At 49.4% G+C, this 17,230-nt stretch overlaps 1 protein-coding gene across 1 annotated transcript in view; it reads left to right on the top strand.

Annotated features, from left to right (window-relative positions):
- The first annotated feature begins 2,165 nt into the window (after positions 1 to 2,165).
- Positions 2,166 to 17,230, top strand: part of LOC144753013 (glutamine synthetase-like) — a 73,933-nt gene continuing 58,868 nt past the window's right edge. The window contains exon 1 of the mRNA XM_078640820.1: positions 2,166 to 2,335. Within this exon, the coding sequence (XP_078496946.1) occupies positions 2,170 to 2,335 (166 nt within the window). The 5' untranslated portion in view covers positions 2,166 to 2,169. The remainder of the gene's footprint in view (positions 2,336 to 17,230) is intronic.

Here is a 17,230-nt window from a genome sequence, read left to right as displayed (position 1 = left end):
GGAGGTCCTCATCCTCTGCCCACACCCTCAGCCTGGGACGACACCTGATGGCCTACCATGCTAGGAACATCACCTACTCCCACCGACCACGCACGCAACCTGGGAATCATCCTCGACTCCTCCCTCACCATGTCAAAACAGGTCAACGCCGTCTCCTCATTCTGCTACAACACACTCCGCATGCTCCACAGGATCTACAAGTGGATCCCCACCGGAACAAGAAGGACTGTGACTCAGGCCCTCATCAGCAGCAAGCTAGACTACGGCAACACACTCTATGCAGGCATCCCGGCCAAACACCTGCGACGACTGCAACGCATCCAGAACGCCTCCGCCTGACTGATCCTCAACATCCCTCGCCGCACTCACATCACCCCCCACCTGAGAGATCTTCTCTGGCTCCCCGGTCGAAAAGAGGATCACCTTCAAATTACTCACCCACACACACAAAGCCCTCCACAACACCAGACCAGCCTACCTCAACGACCGATTCAGCTTCTACACCCCTACCCGCCAGCTCCGCTCAGCCAACCTCGCCGCAGTCCCCCGCATCCACCGGACGACCTACGGCGGCAGATCATTCTCCTTCCTCGTCGCCAAGACCTGGAACACCCTCCCCACCCACCTACGGCAGATCCAGGACCTCCTCACCTTCAGAAGACTCCTCAAGACCTGGCTCTTTGAGCAGTAGCAGCCCCCCCCCCCCCCACACTCAGCGCCTTGAGACCCTCGTGGGTATATAGCGCGCTTTACAAATATAGTGATTGATTGATATCAGCTCCTAATATGAGGCTACTGTATGACACACAGGTGCACTGTGGGTGTGGCCAGGCCTGAGGCCCACAGTTCTGATCTATTCATTTATTAAACTCAAGTTTCCAAGTTTCCTAGTAAACCTGCGGTCTAAAACTTACTGAGTAAACAAAGCACGATATCCTTGTTAGGGTGCCTCTGGGCTTTTTTGGGGGGAGGGCTCTCTTTATCCGGTGCCCTTCGTTTGCAAGTGGGAGGGGTTAGGCCAGCTACAAGCTCCCCTGAAGCCGGTATCAGCGGCTCATCCACCTAAACAACAGAGGCGTCAGGAGCCGAGCTGCCAGGAGCAACCCAGTGAGTGTGAGGAAGAGCCGGGAGTTGTACGGGTCTGAGGAGCTGATACACACGAGAGATGGAGTGCTCTGGTCTTTTTGGGGCCTACAAGGGGTGTTGTTGTCTGGACTGTCAGGATGTTGGGGAGGGGAGGACACGACGTGTTTAAATACTGGAAACTTGAAGGAGCCTCGTCCCTCAACCTCCGCAGGCATGGTTCACTGTCACGCGACTTTATCTGGTGAAAGTAGAACGCTTGTAACAGAATTCACAATGCTAGTGAGTCTCTAAGGGAAAGTTTGTTAGACACCCACCCCCTGGCTCGACTAGTGATGGCTCAGCTCCAGCCGGCCCTTGAAGGGCTCAGTGTATGTGAGGTAGGACAGCTGCTGGTTGGACGGTGAGACTGGGCTCCATACCGGTTGGTCTGTGAATACAGCTTCACTCGGGCTGGATTGGGCAAGTGGGCATCGGTTCTGGTGAGGGAGGTGTGCAGGTGGAGGCCGTCTGCAGGGCCGGTGTTAGGAGATTGCCTTGGGCTTGCATAATGGCTGTTCTTTGTGTTAGGCTCCTGGCAAATTCAAATTGGGTATTTGCATATGGCAATCTATCTATCTATCTATCTAGTATCTATCTATCAATCAATCAATCTATCTATCTATCTATCTATCTATCTATCTATCTATCTATCTATCTATCTATCTATCTATCTATCTATCTATCTATCTATCTATCTATCTATCTATCTATCTATCTATCTATCTATCTATCTATCTATCTATCTATCTATCCCTGCACAAAGGAAGCCACACACACCCATACACACACACACATATATATATATCCACATGCAATCTATTTTCTCGAAAAGATCGAAGCGGACACCTTCTGCAGTGTAACAATGTTGTTTTATTGATCTTCCACTATGACGCGTTTCGGCCGACCAGAGCGGCCTCGGTCAAATATATCCTGCCCTCGGAGTGCCTCCGGTCTGCGTTCTCTGCTTTGGGTGCAGGTGGGCTTGTCGTCTTGTCGCTGGCCGCCTCACGCGTCTTTTTTCTCTCTCTTTGCAGACCTGTCACCATGTCGGTTTCTCACAGCTCCCACCTGAACAAGTGTGTCCGGGAGCGGTACATGAAACTCCCCCAGAGGGGTCAGGTACTGGTCACCTATGTCTGGATCGATGGCTCCGGGGAGGGCGTCCGCTGCAAGACCAAAACCTTGGACTACGAACCCACGTGCCTAGAAGGTATGGATTTGTACAGCCAGCACTGTAAAAGATATGTAAAGGGTGTGTAGCTGCTAAACCCAAGTCATTTCCGTGGTCGCCTCTCCCACCCGGCAACACTAGCCAGGGGGGGTGGGGGGGATTTGAGGCACAGACCAGCTCATATTTACCTTTGCCCTCCCCCAAATGACCGAGGCAGCTGGCCCAGTATTTAAAGGGGCGTGACTTCTGACGGTAAATGAATGAGCCATAACAATGGCTTTAACATTTGATGTTATCTTTTTAGATTTGCTGCATGTTCCAAGGCAAGTAAAATGTTGGGCTGTGTCTTCTGACAAATTACGTGGAGATGTTGTTTACTTTTCTTTCTTTGACTGAAAAAGTGAGAGGATTTTGTAAAGTGATCTATGTAGCAATCTCATTGGGGTACAGACAGGGCCACTGGAATTATGCAAGAGGGGAGGCCTACATTTTGAATAAATTATGTGGCAAGAAAACACAAATTATGCAGCTTAATGTGGCGCATTATGTGATAGTATCACTTCTTTTTTTAATACTTTTTACGTTAGCGCTGTCACGGCACGGCAAAGGTTTCACTTTATTAGTACCAGTTCCAAATACAGCTATAAATAATTGAAAGGTGACCAGTCAACCTTTGCGAAGGACCTTCCACTGTCCGGCAGCACATGTTGCAGCGTTTTAACGTAACTTTTGATCTGGGTTAAATAGAAACAAAATTAGTTTTTTGTTACAATCTGTCAATTCTGCAGCAGATGATTGTGGCAAAGTAATTGTTTATTTTTTAATAAATATTTTTATTCAAAGGTTGCTCAGTATACAGCAATACATGTCAAATATGAAATTCAAAGCACAGGTCAATTGTGGGAGTTGGTGAACAGCGTTTACAACGCAACTTTTACAACAAACTACCTTTACCACGCAACTTTTACAACGCAAGTTGTTACAACGACTTGCGCTGGGGGCGTTCTAGGATAGGGAATTGTTTAAATTACTATCCAACACCTTCCCTACTATCCACGGGGACTGGAGTTGGAATAGTAAATTAAACTATCCACTATCCAGCGCCCCCCAACGCAAGTCGTTGTAACGACTTGCGTTGTAAAAGTTGCGTGGTAAAGGCATGCGTTGTGATAGCATCGTGCTAACGACATACATCAGTGGGAGTTACAGCCTACATCCATCCACGGTTGTGATTGCCATGCAAAATGTAGTAAACATACATTGCTGCATGTGCTCAATCCTACCCTGAGCAGGTTCAGCAAGAGATGTTTCCCATTCCTCCTTAAACCCCAGCCCGCCCTCATCAGGTCCCCATATATTGTGTTCAGTTGCCGCATTCTTTCTCATCATACTTGCGCGGACAACCCCGGCTCCGGTAGACCTTGCGTTTCACCAGTTGACAGCACTCTAATTCTTACTTCCCGTCCTGGATATCTGAGAGGTCTATTTGCTCCCCATGGTTTAGCAATGTTTCACGTAGCCACCCCAGCTGGTCAACTATAGTCTGAGGTATCTGGGCCACCTCTCTTCCCTGGAAATACCCAATATCAGCCATCTAACCTCTAGTGATACCACCACGCCCTAACCACAGTCATGACTGCAGTGATCACCCTCCTGTAGCCCTGGATCTCAGGGCATTCCCACAGTATGTGGAAAAAGGTGCCCAACGCTCTGCAACCCCGAATGTACTGGGCCAAATCGTTTCATCCCATGCGGTGTATTCTAGATTGAGAATATGTAAATGTAAATGTAAATGTAGTTGAGCTTATATAGCGCACAGCTACCCGCAGTGGGTTTCCCAGCGCTTGCTTAGGGAACCCTTCCTGGTATTCCCCTGTGAGATAGCAGGGTATCCACAAGGTGAAAGTCAGGCATCCCGCCGCGAGGGGCCGTTGTGGAGATTAAGCAAGCTATTGCCCAGAGTCGCAGAGTGTGAACCCGTGAGTTGAGGAGGCACCGGGGCGAGAATAATCGAGTCCGTGGAATTTTTAGCCCAAGACCCGCCGAGGCAGGGAAATGAACCCTGGTCCAGGACCGATCTCAGCTTCCGGGTCTGCTGCCTCTAACCCCTGAGCCACACTTCTCCACAATAGTAAGATCTGTGTAATATATGCAGTTGTTTAAGATGGAAGAGAGCCCTTATGGCTATTTCCCTATTGCTTTGGATGGCCTCTCCCCAGTTGTCGTCCTTTATGAGCCCTAAATCGCTCTTCCAGGCTTCCCGTAATGAGCAGAGGAGATACAGTGAGTTATTCACTAACTTTCGGTAGACCATGGAGAGCGCTTTGACCGGCATTTGGTCCAGCAACAGTCGGTCTTCCATGGACGAGTATTCTGGAAATTGTGTCCCCTCGGGTAGGCGACACCTCAAAGCATGCCACAATTGTAGGTACTGTAATCCCTCCTCCTGTGCCATATTATATTCCACCTACAGGCCCCTAGTTTATCTATCCCTCTCAGACTCCACCTGATAAGACTTCTCAATTTCTTTACTTCACTAAGGTGATCACTGTCCCGTAGTGGGGTAATTTCCCTTAACAAAGAGATGATGGACGGAGTGCTGAAACATTTCAGACACTCACCCCCAGTCACAGATCTGGGTTGAATCCATCATCATTCTTTAGCTCACCCCAGTTCAGACCCAGCTATATGCAAATCAGTCTTGACACGTTCCTCATGGGAACAGTCCAGACCGAACTGCCAAGCCAAGTCTTCCCTGGACCAGAAAAAATGCATCCTGGGACCGGTTTCGGGGTCCTCCTCCAGACGTCCGCTAGTTTATCCCTGTCAGATTCCACCTGATAAGACTTCTCAGTTTCTTTACTTAACCAGGTGATCACGGTCCCATTGTGGGGTCATGGCGGTTAATTTGCCTTCCCATCCCAAGTAACTGTTGACATCATGCCATGCTGCCACCACTGCCCGAGTATGGCTCGGAAGTGTATCCATCTTTTTCTTAGTATACAGAATGGCAGGGTATCCCCGATTACCCATGGTATCATGGTCGACCCTATAGACTGGTTCCTCCCTATCCCAGAATACCCACTTGTTGATCACCATCAACCTTGTGGCCCAGTAGTATGCACAAAGGTCTGGAAACACCAATACTCCCTCGAACACCCCCTCTGCAGCTTTCTGGGGATATACGTGAGCTGCCTCCAATCCAGAGAAGTATGCAAAGTTCTCTGTTAACCCTAGTGAAGACATTTTCTGGCACTTTATACAGGTATTTTGGAGGAAATATAGCATACGTGACAGGGCCATCATTTTAAAAAGGACAGCCCTGTCCATCAAAGAGTTCGGTAGTACCCTACAGTGGGCCAAGTCCGCTTGGAGATGCTCCAACTGAACGAAAAGCTTCTGTTTAAGGAAGCCCTGCGCGATCGAGTGATAAAAATTCTGAGGTAGCGGGATCCCCGTGTTGCCACTGGTGTGGGGAAACCTGGTGAAAGGGTAGAGGGTCCCTCCCGTTAGCGGGAAGATCAGAGATTTATCCCAGTGGATTTGATAACCGTAGTAACTCTTGAAGAGGTCAAGGATGTGTAAAAGTCTATGAACAGAGGATCAGGGCCGCGAAGCATAGAGTAAGGTGTCGTCGACATAGATATAGATTCTTTCCTCCCATGGCTGATCCCCCAAAATAGGCACCTCAGGATTAGACGGGCACTCCAACGTGGCATAAAGCCGGACTGGTCAGAATGAATGACTGAGGCTATGACCCTCATCAGTCTATTTTCCAACACTTTGGCCAACACCTTCGCCTCCATGTTAAGTAATGATTTAGGCCGGTACGAGCCACAGACCATGGGTGGTTTGCACTTCGTCAGAAGAACCACGATTGTAACTGTTCTCTGATCTTCTGGAAGGACCCCGTCCTTCTATGCTGCCTGTAACATATTAAGAAGATTAGGTGCGATTTTGAGTGCCACACATTTGAATAGTTCAACCAGTAGGCCGCTAGGCCCCGCTGCCTTGTCCGACTGTAACCCTCAGATGGCCCTTTCTAACTCTTCTACCATTAGGTCTTGTTCCAGTGCCTCCCTGTCCTCTTCTGAGATGACGTCCTGTGTCAAATCTTTCAGGGAATCGGTACAGTCATCCTACGTCCTGCGGGTCCCTGAAGAGTATATGCTCTCATAGTACTTTGCAAACGTTTATGCTATATCACTCACTCTGACATGCACCCCCGATCATGTTTCTCAGTGACCCAGCATCTGTCCCTGTCTCTCTTGTCCAGCCATGCGATCAACTTACTGGCCTTGTCACCCACATCATAAATCCATGTCTGTGCTGCCAGGGCTTGCAAGGGCTTGCAATCGTGATGGATTAAACCCAGATCTGTTGACTGGGTGTGAGTGTTTGATTGGTTCAGATGCTCCGCCCATCACCACCCACTTTTGTACCGCTTTGGCCACCATAAGTTGGCAGGGTATGCTCAGACATGAGTCCCTTGCTCACTTTGCCACTGGATTCAAGCAAGCCTGGCTGAAGACGGCTGTAATGCCAGAAACCGGTCCTAGGAAGCTTGAATCCGGTCCAGGGAAGGCATGGCTTGGCAGTTCGGGCTGGACTGTTCCCAGGAGGCACAGGGTCAGACTGATTTGCACATGGCCATGTCTGAACTGGGGTGGCAGAGTGGGCTAAAGAACGGTGATGGACCCAGATCTGTTGACTGGGTGTGAGTGTTTGATTGGTTCAGATGCTCCGTCCAATACCACAATCATTTGTACCGCTTTGGCCACCATAAGGTGGCAGGGTATGCTCAGACGTGAGTCCCTTGCTCACTTTGCCACTGGATTCAAGCACGCCTGGCTGAAGACGGCTGTAATGCCAGAACGGGTCCTAGGAAGCTTGAATCCGGTCCAGGGAAGGCATGGCTTGGCAGTTCGGGCTGGACTGTTCCCATGAGGCACAGGGTCAGACTGATTTGCACATGGCCATGTCTGAACTGGGGTGGCAGAGTGGGCTAAAGAACGGTGATGGATTAAACCCAGATATGTTGACTGGATGTGAGTGTTTGATTCGTTCAGATGCTCCGCCCATCATCACCCCCTTTTGTACCGCTTTGGCCACCATAAGTTGGCAGGGTATGCTCAGACGTGAGTCCCTTGCTCACTTTGCCACTGGATTCAAGCAAGCCTGGCTGAAGACGGCTGTAATGCCAGAAACTGGTCCTAGGAAGCTTGAATCCGGTCCAGGGAAGGCATGGCTTGGTAGTTCGGGCTGGACTGTTCCCATGAGGCACAGGGTCAGACTGATTTGCACATGGCCATGTCTGAACTGGGGTGGCAGAGTGGGCTAAAGAACGGTGATGGGTTAAACCCAGATCTGTTGACTGGGTGTGAGTGTTTGATTGGTTCAGATGCTCCGTCCACCACCACCCCCTTTTGTACTGTTTAATATACTGTAGCGCCAAAGTGCGCTTAACCCTGGAGCCCAGGCCATTCTCATTCCAGGACAGAATCTTCAAATCAGAGTGTGCTTGTGTTCCCATTAACATTCAGCTGTGTTGCTCAATCCTAAGCCTGCCCCCACCCTCACAGTCTGGCTGCTTCCCCCCCTTGACCCGTTCAGGAATCCTAGCTATAATTGTAGACCTTGCAACTATGAAAATATTAAACTCAAACAGAAAGAACCCAGCAACACCCCCTCCCTCCTACCCTGAACTGTGGGTCTGAAACTGCCCAACAACCCAATTTGCAGAGTGCCTGTTGCCCCAAATTAAACACTGACTGTATTGTGGGTTGGCTGCTCTGCCTTTATATTCTACCATACCCAAAATACGTGCAGACCCTTGTGAGGTCGAATGAAGTACCAATGGCCCAAATGTATCTAGAACTTGCTGATTTTACCCAGTCACCTGTCCCCTGACTTCCAAATATGAATACAAGACTCCAAGCCCTTCCCGGTGCCTCTTAACCGCACCCCCTCATCAGTTACATCAGTTAACTCACACTAGAAAACGTGCAGTTTGGTACTTGCTCCTAGCTTGATCATCTCTCGTTAGAGCCCTCTGAGGCTGTCCCATCAACTTGCTGGCTGTCGTCTTGTACTGAGGAGTTGCCTCTGTTACTGTCCTGCGGTTGGCCTTACCCACCCCCGGGGTCACTGCCGCCCGAAGTGCGCCAGCCGTCCAGCCGCTCTCTTACCTCCATTGGTGAGGTGTAGAACCAGGATTTCCCCTCTGCTACCACACAACGTTTTGCTGGGAAAAGCATCATGTATTTCAAGTCCTTCTCACAGAGCGCCCTCTTGACCTCCTCAAAGTTGCATCGCTGACGTTGTACTTGTAGACTGAAGTCCAGAAAGAATGGCACAGTTGTGTTCTCATACTTCAGGTTCTCTTGAGAGTAAGCCACCTGAAGTATAGTGTCCGGGTCCCGATGGTTGAAGATCCTGGTGATAATGGAGCGGGAAGGGGCTCCCAGCTTTGGCGAAGGCACAAGCGCCCTATATGCACGTTCAACAGATAAGAATTTTGATAGGCATTTAGTACTCAGAAAGTTAGTTATCAAATCTTCAACAAAGAGATCCAGACTCAGACCCTCTGAACCCCCTACCACTCTAAGGTTTTTACTCTGGGCCCTGCCCTCCGGGTCCTTGACCCTGGCCGGAAGGAGTTCTTGTTGCTTCATAGAGGTGTGCACCTGTTACTCCAGTGACTTTGAAGTAGTCTGGAGAGTGTGGATGTTGGACTCGGTGGATTTAACCTTGTCGGATATTTTCTAGAAGCTTGCCTGCAGGAGGCACACATCAATTGTTAAAGCATCTTTTTGGGTTCGAGCAGGGATTTGAGGTCCTAAATGGCCGCTGTAATTGCGCTTATGCCCCCAACTGGTCCGGCCCCTTCTCCGATCTTCCTAGGGACAGCGTATTTATCCATCTTGTTGGTTTGTAATGGCATCTGACCCTTAGGTTTCACCATGATCCCTGGTGCAGCCACTGGTGCAACAGGCAGTCGATGCAGACCAAGGCATGCCACCGCTGACCGGTCCCACTCCCGCCTCTGGAATCCCTTGGTCTCCTCAGTGAGATCACTGAAAGAACCCATTCTCTTTTCTGTCTCTTTTCTTCCACGGCCATGCTTGCTATGCCTCGTGGCTTTCAGTTGGGCTGTCATTCCAGGAATACACCCCCCGGCCACCCCGAATCACTAAGGGAGGGCTCGGGTCATGCAGAGGGCGCACCAGGGCACTCAACCCAGCCTTCGCTCCGCGTCCCCAGTTCAATCGTCTCATAGGCAGCAGTGACAAGGTAACAAGCTGTAGGCTTGTGTTGATCTAACCTTTTGTATGGCCTCTTGCTGTCCTTGTTGTGTGCCCTCCTATGACTGGGACGATACAGGGTCCAAGTGCACCCCCAATAGTGGCTAGCGATTCCTGCCCTCCCACACGATCAATGAAGGGAGTGAGGCTTGATGGTGAGGCCACTCAACAGTCCACGGAGCGAGTCCAGGGCCCGTCCACTGCCCCTGGCTCTTCTCCTTGATTTCCGGGGTATCCCACAGGCCATCTTCAAAGGCGTCGGGCCCCCATTAACCGACCCCAGGGCTGCAGTTGGTGCCATAGTTGTGTGCCCTCCTACGGCAGGGGTCTGATAGTATCATTTTGTCTGTCGACCAGGTAAGGTGAGGCCAGGCTACCAATGTGCGCACATAGCGCTCCCATCCCTGGGCCTCTGTCCACGCCGGTCATGCTACCTTCCTCCTGGTGTTTCATCTGGTGCTGAGTTGTCTGCGGGGGTCGGGCATAACTCACCCCAGCTTTTCTGTTGCTGCTGCATTGTTCCCAGGGATGACGCCCCGGCCTGCTTCCCATCCACGTCCGCTGTCACGCTAGAGATCAATCTAGGGCGGTCCGTCCCAGAGATGCACGGGGTGGGTCAACATTTACTACAGGGGGGTCAAGCTTACCCCCAGGGCACACAGTTAGGTTCTGGAATGCCAATTGGGACGGATTTCAGGACAGATGGTGGATCTGCAACATCTGGCTCAACGAAGCTTGGTTAACTTGCAGCCATATTGTCTGGAGCCAAGCCACGCCCCTCGCAACGTCATAGGTATGAGGAAAATGGCACAAATCACACAATTTCAGTGGCCTTCCATACAGGGAGTGCGAAAAGAAATATAGTATGAGGTCAATTTGTTTCTAATTCATTCAGTCAATAAACGTCTATTCGGCTTCAGCCATAAAAAAGTACTTTTCATCAATTTAAAACTAACTGATTGTTTCACAAAAAATGTAAATGTAAATAAACTGTGCAAATCATTCAACATATACCAGCAGTTATAAAAGCACTAATGAAGCACATTCTGTTTTATAATTCTGAAGTCTGATTGAAAAAAGATTTTAATAAGATCAAAAAATGTTGGGGATACACAAATGATAAATTCTGCATTGCATTGCACATTTGTATAGCACTTACTACCCCTATGTTTGGCACTGAAGCTCTTACCTACATGGGCAGCAAGCTACGCCATATAGAGTAGCGTATGGTTGGAAGGGTGTTGTCTTTGTTTTGTGATCCTATGTGGGAAGTGTTTCCATCTCATGTGTGATGACCACCTTTGTGCGGTTATCGTGTTACGAGATGCATCGCATAGCAATGCGGTGGATAATGACCTGTGGGATACACAGATGCATAGTTTGTGGTTTTTCAGTACACTGGCAGCCTTGAACAGCTCTGCAGGTGCTTTTATGGTGCTGCAGATGATAAAGTCTGCTTCACTGGTTACTGCACTGAGTTGTCCAATCAGACACTTTGGATAAATGTCTGGGGCAGAGGTGGCATTACTGGAGGGAGAGAGAAATGGAGAGATCTGATGGGATGTGCACTGCTACTATCTTCTCATATCTGAAAGTCATTGTGAGATGCAAAGTAGCTGCCATAGTGTATAGATATTTGGACCCACAGTCATGGACAGAGCTCTTCAGTTATTCCATGCCTGTTCATTTGGTGATGGTTTATTAGCTGCACAGTACTTTGATGGATAACCCTTGTAGAAATATGTCTTATGTGAGCGTAAGAGGAGTATGTTCCAGTTGGCTGCTGACAGCTGTGGGTTATGGTAGTAGTATTAGTTTGGGCCGGAAATGTTATGTATGGACTTACATGACTACATAATACCCCACCAAAGCATAAATCAGCCCTCCTTAACTTACCAGCTTATCGAAAGTAGTTTGCTCATTCAGTTGTTTTCAATCAGTGGATTGTGAGCTAAAGACTGAGCTTGAGGGTGCGACTATCTTTCCAGGTTCTGGTACCTGAATATCTGGTGCTTTAGTAGTCTTTGAAATAGCCATGTTTTCAACTGTCTTCTGAAGTTTACATGCTCCTGAATGCGAAGAATGCGCCTGGTAGGGAGTTCCAGAGCTTTGTGGCTTATACGGAGAAAGCAGTGACTCCTATGGATTTCTTATGGTAAGGTGGTATGATGAGTGGTGCAAGCCTGGAGCCCAGTGTCCTGATTTGTTTGTAATGCTTGAAGTTAGCTTGTAAGTATAGTCGTCCTTCTTCTTGGAGGTTCTGTGAACAATGCAAAGTGCCTTGAACATTGCTCTTCTAGCTATAGGTAGCCTGTGTAGTGATTGCAAGACTGGAGTCATGTGTTCTCTTGGGTGAAGGCAGAGAAGGAGTCTTGTAGCAGCATTTTGTTTGAGTTGTATTTTGCATATGATGCAGGTGCGCCAAGGTATAGACTGTTGGCATAGTCAAGTTTGGAGATTAATCAAGGTATGGGAAGCTGCAATGTAGTGTTTTCATTGTGTAGATGCCTCTCTGTGGATGGATTGGGTTGAAGGATGTAATCAGGATTGGCAAGTGGTTTAGGTAGATGTTGAATAGTAGAGGGGATATGATGGACCTCTGTGCGATGCAGGAGTGTTGTGTGAGAGGTTGGTCTAAAAGGTGGCACCAACACTAGTTTACTGTCAGAGTTGAAAGGCCAAGAATTCAGTGGGCATAAGCTGAACTCCCTTCACATCTTTTGTTGGAAATTGGGTCACTGGTTGATGAGGGGTGAGACCTTTCTCAAGCAGCAAACATAAAATTAACCTGGGCGTAACCCTCTGGTAGCTTGGCACACCGCAGACAGGTATAACTTGGAGGCAATGTGTAAAGTCTTTCTGTTGTACTTCAAACAATAATAAAGTGATAGCACAACACGTGGAAAACCCCGCACCATTTTAGAAAAATAGAATAAAATTGTGCAAATTATTTGACACCCCAACAACAAACATCCAATCAGTAGGACCAGAGAGACGCAACTTTAAAGATTTCGATAAAACAGTGTCTAAAAGCTCAAAATGCAACTGTGATTATCCGTCCGTGCTGGACAGGGACACAGTCACAAGTTTGGTCAAAAGCGATGGAGTTTGGGCCAGATACAGGGACCCAGTTAGGCCCGCTGTACCCTAAATCTCGGTTTGCAAAGTATTGCGAGACCCTGGGTAGAGGATGCGTAGCACAGCAGAAAGAAAAATGTTGTCAATCAATCAATGGCTTGTAAAGCGCGACTAATCACCCCCCCCCTCCCAAGGCGCTGGGGGGGTGGCATAAGAGGAGCTACTGGTCCGTCGAAGGCGCTATGTCATGCAAAAAGCAGCAGGTATCATAGAAGCAAAAGTTTGGACCTGATTGTAGGTTTCATAGGATTTATCAAAATTATCAATGCAATATGTGTGGCTAGAAGTAGATTATAATAACTGTGCAATGACGTTGTGAGATGCAGGTGGCTCTAATGACGTCAGTCCCTCATAGATTGTGTCATTGTGCGTCTATTTGTGCCTCTTTAATATTTTTCTAGACCACATGCAATGTCCAAGCTACAGTTGGATGCTTCAGATGCTTGTCCTGTCCTGACCATGACGCTCAGATTGTTACAACTGGGCATGCCTTCTCTTCTTCGTCATTATTATTATTATTACTATTATTATTATTATTATTATTATTGGTGGTTTTGTAGCGCGCTCAATTACTCACGAGTATCCTGGCGCGTAGAAATGCAGAAAGGCAGAAATGTCTGGTGTAATTACAATGAAAGTTTAAAAAGGTGGGTTTTAAGTGATTTTTTAAAAAGAATGAGGTCCTGGATAGCACGAAGCGGAGGAGGGAGAGTGTTCCAGGCAGTGGCTGCCTTAACGGTAATGGACTGGCCACCAAGGAGGGAACGCTTAAAACGAGGGACAACCAGCAGATGTTGGGAAGTGGACCGTAATGGACGGCTAGGTGAATACCAGGCAAAACGCCTCCTCAAGTACGCCGGCCCTTGGTCGTGAATGGCTCTATGCGCAAGAGTCAGAGATTTAAACACAACCCTTTGTTTGACAGGGAGCCAATGTAGACTACACAGATGTTGACGGACACTAGACTGCCGTGACATATTGAAAAGGAGTCTGGCCGCCGCGTTTTGTATAATTTGAAGACGATTGATGAGGTAGGCAGGAATGCCAGAGAACAGGGCATTTGAATAATCGAGGCGGGAAAGAATGAGAGCCCTTGCCACTGACTCTATGGCCGTCCTTGGCAACAGGGGAAAAAACCTATGGAGGGCTTTCTGAGTCCCAAAACACCCACAGGTGAGCTTTTTAATATGCTCTTCAAATTTTAGATTTTCCCCAAACCAAACTCCTAGATTTTTTGCTGATTTACCAGCAGCGCTGGGGAAGGGGACGTCAGATGGCCATAACGATTCTCTAAAATTGGGGGGAGACTGCCCATAGAGGAGTATTTCTGATTTATTTTCATTACATTTTAATTGGGCCAAAGCAAGCCAGGAAAAGACTGAGGAGAGGCAAGTCTGGACCGCAGAGGTATCCAGATCCCTGCCAGGCCAAGTGAACAACAGCTGCGTGTCGTCAGCGTAGGCAATTATTTTTGCTCCTAATTCTTCGGCCAGGAAGGTCAGGGGGGTGAAATAGATGTTGAATAACAGTGGGCTTAATGTAGACCCCTGTGGTACCCTAGTGGAAAGCAGCCTGGCCGAAGAAGCATAGGGGGGCATCCACACCTGCTGAGTTCGATTGGTCAAGAATGAAGTCAGCCATTCCAATGCAGAACCAGCAATGCCAATGGATGCCAACCGCGAGATCAGCTGCTGATGGGGTACCGTATCGAAAGAGGCAGAGAGGTCTAACATAATCAGAACCGCTCTGCCGCCCCAGTCCAGGCACTCCCTTATAGCCTCAGTGATTTCCACTAATGCTGACTCAGTGCTATAGGTAGAACGAAACCCAGACTGAGCAGGATGAAGAGCATGAGAGTCTTCCACGAAGGCATTCAACTGGCGGAATGCTATTTTCTCAGTTACTTTTGCCAGCGCTGGTAGCAAAGAGATGGGGCGATAGTTAGCTGGGACAGCTGAGTTTAGTCCTGATTTTTTGAGAAGCGGCAGGAGTTTGGCCTGTTTCCAACAGTCAGGGACTGTGGCAGTCCTGAATGAAAGGCTAATAATCTCTACGACCTCGGAGCAGACCACCTCCGCCACACCCCCTAACACGCGGGCCGGACAAGGGTCAGTGGGGGAACCAGATTTCATAGATTTGAGGACAGCTAAAGTAGCTGCCTCCGTGGGAGAGGAGAATGCCTTAAAACAGGAGAGTTAGGGGGAGGGGGACGGGAGGGAGGCATATCCTGGTTACTCTGATCCTGGCAAATAACACGTAGGCTGTCCTGGATCCCAACGATTTTGTCTATAAAAAAGGAGGACAAAACCTCACACCATTGGGCGGAAGAGGGAACCAAAGGTTGTTCAGCACAGGGGGAGAGAAAACTTTTTACAATCGAAAAGATTTCCTTGCTATTATTATTTGCCCTAGAGATCCTGCCTGCATAGAACTCGCTCTTAGCTGATTTTATGGCATCATAGTATACCCTCTGAGCCGCACGTAGAGCCCCCTTAGCAGTGGGGCAGTGGGCGCGTCTCCAGCACCTCTCCAGCTTTTTGCAATTAAGCTTCAGTTCTTTCAAAGCATGAGAAAACCAGGGCTTGGAGGGAGTGACGCGCTTAATTGAGCCGATGCCCTGTTTGACAGAGGCCTGCACCCCGAGCCGATCCAGGTGTCAAACTGCTGCACGGCAGCTGGAAGCTCGGGCCAAGCGTTGGACGACTCTGCTGAAGACTGTTGGTCAGGGCTAGCAAGTTAATCTTCTGATGGTAAATGATAGGCAGGGTCGAGCAGGGGGATTTAATTAGAGGCCAAGAACACCTAATGAGCCTATCAATCAATCAATCACAGAAATTTGTATAGCGCGCTACTCACCCGTAAGGGTCTCAAGGCGCTTGAGGGGGGGGGGGGTCGCTACTGCTCGAACAGCCAGGTCTTGAGTTGTTTCCTGAAGGCGAGATGGTCCGGGGTCAGCCGTAAGCGAGTGGGGAGGGAGTTCCATGTCTTCGCTGCCAGGTAGGAGAAGGATCTTCCTCCGACGGTGGATTTCCCGAATCGTGGGACGGCGGCGAGGGCGAGGCTGGCTGATCGAAGCTGGCGGGTGGGTGTGTAGAAGGTGAGGCGGCTGTTGAGGTACTTCGGGACCGCGTCGTGGAGAGCCTTGTGTGCGTGGGTGAGGAGTCTGAACGTGATCCTCTTGCTATGGGAAGCCAGTGCAGGTCTTTCAGGTGGGCAGAGATGTGGCTGTGGCGAGGGATGTCCAGGATGAGTCGTGCTGAGGCATTCTGAATGCGCTGGAGTCTTTTCTGGAGTTTGGCCGTGGTTCCAGCGTAGAGGGTGTTCCTGTAGTCCAGACGGCTGGTGACGAGGGCCTGGGTGACCGTCTTCCTGGTTTCGGTGGGGATCCATCGGAAGATCTTTCGGAGCATGCGCAGGGTGTTGAAGCAGGTGGACGAGACGGCGTTGACTTGCTTGACCATCGTGAGGGAGGAGTCCAGGATGAAGCCCAGGTTGTGTGCGTGGTCCGTTGGCTTGGGTGCGGTGCCCAGGGCAGGGGGCCACCAGGAGTCGTCCCATGCAGAAGGAGATGGTCCGAGGATGAGGACTTCCGTCATGTCTGAGTTCAGTTTCAGACGGCTGATCTTCATCCATTCTGCGACGTCTTCCATTCCTTCCTGGAGGCTGGCTTTGGCGGTGGCGGGGTCGTTGGTGAGGGAGAGGATCAGCTGGGTGTCGTCGGCATAGGAGACGATGTTAAGGTTGTGTTGGCGAGCGATGGCTGCGAGAGGGCTCATGTAGACGTTGAAGAGGGTGGGGCTGAGTGAGGATCCTTGCGGAACGCCTCAGATGACTTCGGTGGCCGCGGATCGGAACGGGGGGAGGCGGACTCTCTGGGTTCTTCCGGCGAGGAACGAGATGATCCACTCCAGTGCCGCTCCTTGGATTCCAGTGTTGCTGAGGCGCTGCTGAGAGGTCCAGGAGGATGAGGGCAGCAGTTTCCCTGTTGTCGAGCAGGGACCTGATGTCGTCGGTGTGTGGTAAATAAATAATTAATTACCGGTTCTATTTTTTAATACAGTGAATGAAACAGATAGCTCAATAAATAAGAGTCTGGATTCGAGGTATCTTGAGTCTACAGGCTTTAATCAGGCATAAAGGACAGGAACAGGACAGCCTGCAATAGTACGGGATGGCAGCTGCCAGGGAAGGGACAAGGGAAACTGGGTAACTTTTTGTAACAGTTCATAGTATATATATCAAAACAATTGCATTACATTCAATACAGTAGGCGTAGCAATAGGCGTGACTCGTATCAGTCGCGAAAGATAAGGGCAAAATGATGTAACAAGAAGGCGTGTACAGGGCGTATACATAGACATGTGATGTAAACGTAACAGAAGTGTCATAAACGGGGCGGAAACATGGAGGGGGCTACCTGAGCAGCTGGGACCTCTAACCTAGTGGTGCGCGCAAACGGGCAATGACGTGTTACCAGGGAGAACTGGGGGCT

The sequence above is a fragment of the Lissotriton helveticus genome, chromosome 5_1 (assembly GCF_964261635.1).
Source record: "Lissotriton helveticus chromosome 5_1, aLisHel1.1, whole genome shotgun sequence".
Taxonomy (NCBI): domain Eukaryota; kingdom Metazoa; phylum Chordata; class Amphibia; order Caudata; family Salamandridae; genus Lissotriton; species Lissotriton helveticus.
Note: the sequence above shows the minus strand (reverse complement) of the source record. Positions and strands in the feature narration are given on the sequence as shown.